Here is a 6,782-nt window from a genome sequence, read left to right as displayed (position 1 = left end):
CAGTGAGTCAAAGTGAACATTTCACTGAGGTCCTTAATACAGTGAGTCAAAGTCAACATTTCACTGAGGTCCTTAATACAGTGAGTCAAAGTGAACATTTCACTGAGGTCCTTAATACAGTGAGTCAAAGTGAACATTTCACTGAGGTCCTTAATACAGTGAGTCAAAGTGAACATTTCACTGAGGTCCTTAATACAGTGAGTCAAAGTGAACATTTCACTGAGGTCCTTAATACAGTGAGTCAAAGTGAACATTTCACTGAGGTCCTTAATACAGTGAGTCAAAGTCAACATTTCACTGAGGTCCTTAATACAGTGAGTCAAAGTGAACATTTCACTGAGGTCCTTAATACAGTGAGTCAAAGTGAACATTTCACTGAGGTCCTTAATACAGTGAGTCAAAGTGAACATTTCACTGAGGTCCTTAATACAGTGAGTCAAAGTCAACATTTCACTGAGGTCCTTAATACAGTGAGTCAAAGTGAACATTTCACTGAGGTCCTTAATACAGTGAGTCAAAGTGAACATTTCACTGAGGTCCTTAATACAGTGAGTCAAAGTGAACATTTCACTGAGGTCCTTAATACAGTGAGTCAAAGTCAACATTTCACTGAGGTCCTTAATACAGTGAGTCAAAGTCAACATTTCACTGAGGTCCTTAATACAGTGAGTCAAAGTCAACATTTCACTGAGGTCCTTAATACAGTGAGTCAAAGTCAACATTTCACTGAGGTCCTTAATACAGTGAGTCAAAGTGAACATTTCACTGAGGTCCTTAATACAGTGAGTCAAAGTCAACATTTCACTGAGGTCCTTAATACAGTGAGTCAAAGTGAACATTTCACTGAGGTCCTTAATACAGTGAGTCAAAGTGAACATTTCACTGAGGTCCTTAATACAGTGAGTCAAAGTGAACATTTCACTGAGGTCCTTAATACAGTGAGTCAAAGTGAACATTTCACTGAGGTCCTTAATACAGTGAGTCAAAGTCAACATTTCACTGAGGTCCTTAATACAGTGAGTCAAAGTCAACATTTCACTGAGGTCCTTAATACAGTGAGTCAAAGTGAACATTTCACTGAGGTCCTTAGTACAGTGAGTCAAAGTGAACATTTCACTGAGGTCCTTAATACAGTGAGTCAAAGTGAACATTTCACTGAGGTCCTTAATACAGTGAGTCAAAGTGAACATTTCACTGAGGTCCTTAATACAGTGAGTCAAAGTCAACATTTCACTGAGGTCCTTAATACAGTGAGTCAAAGTGAACATTTCACTGAGGTCCTTAATACAGTGAGTCAAAGTGAACATTTCACTGAGGTCCTTAATACAGTGAGTCAAAGTGAACATTTCACTGAGGTCCTTAATACAGTGAGTCAAAGTGAACATTTCACTGAGGTCCTTAATACAGTGAGTCAAAGTCAACATTTCACTGAGGTCCTTAATACAGTGAGTCAAAGTGAACATTTCACTGAGGTCCTTAATACAGTGAGTCAAAGTGAACATTTCACTGAGGTCCTTAGTACAGTGAGTCAAAGTGAACATTTCACTGAGGTCCTTAATACAGTGAGTCAAAGTGAACATTTCACTGAGGTCCTTAATACAGTGAGTCAAAGTGAACATTTCACTGAGGTCCTTAATACAGTGAGTCAAAGTGAACATTTCACTGAGGTCCTTAATACAGTGAGTCAAAGTCAACATTTCACTGAGGTCCTTAATACAGTGAGTCAAAGTGAACATTTCACTGAGGTCCTTAATACAGTGAGTCAAAGTGAACATTTCACTGAGGTCCTTAATACAGTGAGTCAAAGTCAACATTTCACTGAGGTCCTTAATACAGTGAGTCAAAGTCAACATTTCACTGAGGTCCTTAATACAGTGAGTCAAAGTGAACATTTCACTGAGGTCCTTAATACAGTGAGTCAAAGTGAACATTTCACTGAGGTTCCTAATACAGTGAGTCAAAGTCAACATTTCACTGAGGTCCTTAATACAGTGAGTCAAAGTGAACATTTCACTGAGGTCCTTAATACAGTGAGTCAAAGTGAACATTTCACTGAGGTCCTTAATACAGTGAGTCAAAGTGAACATTTCACTGAGGTCCTTAATACAGTGAGTCAAAGTCAACATTTCACTGAGGTCCTTAATACAGTGAGTCAAAGTCAACATTTCACTGAGGTCCTTAATACAGTGAGTCAAAGTCAACATTTCACTGAGGTCCTTAATACAGTGAGTCAAAGTGAACATTTCACTGAGGTCCTTAATACAGTGAGTCAAAGTCAACATTTCACTGAGGTCCTTAATACAGTGAGTCAAAGTCAACATTTCACTGAGGTCCTTAATACAGTGAGTCAAAGTGAACATTTCACTGAGGTCCTTAATACAGTGAGTCAAAGTCAACATTTCACTGAGGTCCTTAATACAGTGAGTCAAAGTCAACATTTCACTGAGGTCCTTAATACAGTGAGTCAAAGTCAACATTTCACTGAGGTCCTTAATACAGTGAGTCAAAGTCAACATTGCACTGAGGTCCTTAATACAGTGAGTCAAAGTGAACATTTCACTGAGGTCCTTAATACAGTGAGTCAAAGTGAACATTTCACTGAGGTCCTTAATACAGTGAGTCAAAGTCAACATTGCACTGAGGTCCTTAATACAGTGAGTCAAAGTGAACATTTCACTGAGGTCCTTAATACAGTGAGTCAAAGTCAACATTTCACTGAGGTCCTTAATACAGTGAGTCAAAGTGAACATTTCACTGAGGTCCTTAATACAGTGAGTCAAAGTGAACATTTCACTGAGGTCCTTAATACAGTGAGTCAAAGTGAACATTTCACTGAGGTCCTTAATACAGTGAGTCAAAGTGAACATTTCACTGAGGTCCTTAATACAGTGAGTCAAAGTCAACATTTCACTGAGGTCCTTAATACAGTGAGTCAAAGTGAACATTTCACTGAGGTCCTTAATACAGTGAGTCAAAGTGAACATTTCACTGAGGTCTTTAATACAGTGAGTCAAAGTGAACATTTCACTGAGGTCCTTAATACAGTGAGTCAAAGTCAACATTTCACTGAGGTCCTTAATACAGTGAGTCAAAGTGAACATTTCACTGAGGTCCTTAATACAGTGAGTCAAAGTGAACATTTCACTGAGGTCCTTAATACAGTGAGTCAAAGTCAACATTTCACTTTACAGTTAATTACACATAGGAAGTGAGCGCACCAAAATAATGCAAGAAATTTGAGATATTCTGACATAAACCTTTGAATAAGCGACTGATCATGACAGTAAAGCTGAGACAAAAAGAATACTGTTGACAGTTCCCACCCATTTTGATTTGAAATCTTTTTATTAAGGTTGAGAAGGAAATTATTAAAATTAGGAGGGAAAAAAATGATCCAGAATGACAAGAGCAAATTTCACAGCTGTTGTAGCATGAGACACAAGGTCATACACACAGAATTAAGTGCCACAATCTACACAAAAAATACAATATTATACAAGGTGCACTTATGGTTTGAAAGCCCATACAAAATGTTTTCAAAATTGATGCAGTGATTAATTTTTTCGTTTTTATAACTTTTTCATGAGAATGAATATGACAACAAAACCTCTAAATAATCTGCTTTTATTTACTGATTTTATTCAGAAAATGAAGTGACCTACATAACCTCAAATGTCACCTTTCACCTTTGATGTATATGATTACCAGAAACATTTTTTGGGGCGCCTTATTTGTACCACTTTTCTTACTTCCAGTGAAGATGAAAACAAGTTGCTTGAACATCGAGTAAGCTTCATAATACATAAATATTGATATGGAAGGAAGAATTGAGGTAAAATAGTGTCACGTTTCAAAATGGCCTCTCTCGAGGTGTCAGAGGATTGGACATTGACACATCATCTATTGTCTAAGCTGAGTCAACTTCCTTCAGTTTATTCATACTTCTTGCGAGTAAAGCATACGTATCTCGAGCAGTTTTAATCTTTGCTTCAGCATACAAGATTAAAGCTTTCTGAAATTCTAAGACTCTCTCGGTGTGATAGTGTACAATCTAAGAGTAAATGAAAGTGTGAGTCGGTGAGTGAATTTGACCAGCATCAGTAGACACATTGATACAATCTTTAGAACTGTTAACACAAAGCTGATGGAATTCATTAGCAATACTGAAGGAAAGAAACTGCAAAGCTAACATAAATTGAAAATATTGTTCTATATTTTGTATACAACTGACCAATCAAAAATCATAGATAATGTTGCGAAGTGAACCCACAATGTTGATTCCAGCTGAAATAAAGCACATGTAATTTACAGTAACCGAAATAATCAGCATTAATTATTAAATACCCATAATCTGTGTTTTTTATCACTTTTCTCATATTTTTTTAATCCATTCAACACTGATATTTGTTATCCCATTCTTCATAATTTAATAATTTATAAAAGTCTAAACTATAGTATGCAAATAGCAATTATTGAATTTTTGTTAAACTTCGATCAGTGCGTTGCTTAACAATGTACATTTGACACAATGTGTGTTCATTCGGTACCACAAATAACATTTGGCTTAGTGTTACGTGGTTTGATAAGCAATGAAAATGCTCAGTCCCCAATCTGTATTTATTGCCAAATTCCATTACCAGCAACTATCCAGTAATGTGGGTGTACATTTGGCTAAATAGTGCTGTGATACTATCAGTCATTGCTGGCAATGTACTATAGAACGCTGAGCAAATTAGGTTGAATTACTAACAAAATGTTATGTTCAGCCAACATCCAGTATGTATAATTATTGTAGTGAGTTTGAATGGAATGCATGCAAGACAATTCAGAGAAACAGTTGTTAAAATTATGTGCACCTGTAACCTGATATGTATGATGCTGATTCAAAGCCGTGTTCATTTGCAAGAAATGATTTCAGACACATTTACAGACTGCAATTTTAGGATTTCAGAAAATTTACCGTTAATTCATCAACTTTGACTGAGTCACACAAAAAAACATAACCCATGAGTGTAGTATGTACAAACTTTCAACTGAATCAGACAATATAATAGTGAGGAATCAGGCAATATAATAGTGAGGAATCAGGCAATATAATAGTGAGGAATCAGGCAATATAATAGTGAGGAATCAGACAATATAATAGTGAGGAATCAGGCAATATAATAGTGAGGAATCAGACAATAGTGAGGAATCAGACAATAGTGAGGAATCAGGCAATATAATAGTGAGAAATCAGGCAATATAATAGTGAGAAATCAGGCAATATAATAGTGAGGAATCAGGCAATATAATAGTGAGGAATCAGACAATATAATAGTGAGGAATCAGGCAATATAATAGTGAGGAATCAGGCAATATAATAGTGAGGAATCAGACAATATAATAGTGAGGAATCAGGCAATATAATAGTGAGGAATCAGGCAATATAATAGTGAGGAATCAGGCAATATAATAGTGAGGAATCAGACAATATAATAGTGAGGAATCAGGCAATATAATAGTGAGGAATCATGCAATATAATAGTGAGGAATCAGGCAATATAATAGTGAGGAATCAGGCAATATAATAGTGAGGAATCAGGCAATATAATAGTGAGGAATCAGGCAATATAATAGTGAGGAATCAGGCAATATAATAGTGAGGAATCAGGCAATATAATAGTGAGGAATCAGGCAATATAATAGTGAGGAATCAGGCAATATAATAGTGAGGAATCAGGCATTATAATAGTGAGGAATCAGACAATATAATAGTGAGGAATCAGGCAATATACATGTAATAGTGAGGAATCAGGCAATATAATAGTGAGGAATCAGGCAATATAATAGTGAGGAATCAGACAATATAATAGTGAGGAATCATTCAATATAATAGTGAGGAATCAGGCAATATAATAGTGAGGAATCAGGCAATATAATAGTGAGGAATCAGGCAATATAATAGTGAGGAATCAGCATGAACAAATAAAATAGCAGCCAGTTGGCCATTTTTGTGACCTGTACACCTGTAAATCAATATGCAAGATCATGATAAGAAGTTTGAATTAACTTGCCCTGTTCATTATTGAGGAGCAGTCCTGGACATGTGTAAGTATCAGAACTTATCAATTTTTGGAACCAAAATGGCTGCTAGTCAGCCATACTTATTATCAAACAGTAATGAAAATTGCTGTGCATATGTAAGTCATCATACATGACCTGTATGTTAAGTCTGAATGTGATTGATCAAAGCATGTCTAAGAAATGGCTCTGGAAAGATGAATCAACAGAAGCAGATGAATGGAACCCAAAATAATAGTTCTTGATTTCAAATAATATCAAAAAACAAAGCTAATGGCCTCCTTGACTGCAAAGACTTTGGATTCTAGTTTTTCTAATGATAATGGAATTTACCTCTTTTTTAGCAACCTCTGATATCCTTTCAAATACTACCTCTGCATCTTTCTTAGCATCATCAGCCTATAATTAAACATCAATTATTTGAAACTGAAATCAGTTGTTATGACGACACTTATTGCTGTATGCACACACTATTGCACATACTTTTGTATCTACTATATTGTAACAATTAAATGATCTAAATCTGCAAAACAAATTTCTATAAAAGCACAACAGAAATACTTACAGCATCTCGTTTCTGAGGTTTAGCTTTCTCCAAGTTCTTGGTGGCAGTTTCCAAATCAATCATCTTACATGTCCTTCTGAAAAGCATTTCCTTCCAACAGAAAACAAATCAGTTTTGTAAAGCACTCTCACACACATGTACTTGAAAAACGAAT

The 6,782-nt window shown here is 35.8% G+C and overlaps 1 protein-coding gene across 1 annotated transcript in view; it reads right to left on the bottom strand.

Annotated features, from left to right (window-relative positions):
• Nucleotides 1-3,619: 3,619 nt before the first annotated feature.
• The window catches only part of LOC102803434 (sorting nexin-5-like), a 34,335-nt gene continuing 31,172 nt past the window's right edge, over nt 3,620-6,782 (bottom strand). Inside the window, exons 8-10 of the mRNA XM_085497535.1 lie at nt 6,629-6,718; nt 6,397-6,462; nt 3,620-4,051 (exon numbers count right to left, since the gene is read on the bottom strand). Of these exons, the coding sequence (XP_085353661.1) occupies nt 3,908-4,051; nt 6,397-6,462; nt 6,629-6,718 (300 nt within the window). The 3' untranslated portion in view covers nt 3,620-3,907. The remainder of the gene's footprint in view (nt 4,052-6,396; nt 6,463-6,628; nt 6,719-6,782) is intronic.

This window comes from Saccoglossus kowalevskii, chromosome 3 (assembly GCF_978046115.1).
Source record: "Saccoglossus kowalevskii chromosome 3, keSacKowa6.1, whole genome shotgun sequence".
In the NCBI taxonomy this organism is placed as follows: Eukaryota; Metazoa; Hemichordata; class Enteropneusta; family Harrimaniidae; genus Saccoglossus; species Saccoglossus kowalevskii.
The sequence above is the reverse complement of the archived record's forward strand: the minus strand, read 5'-3'. Positions and strand labels throughout refer to the sequence as shown.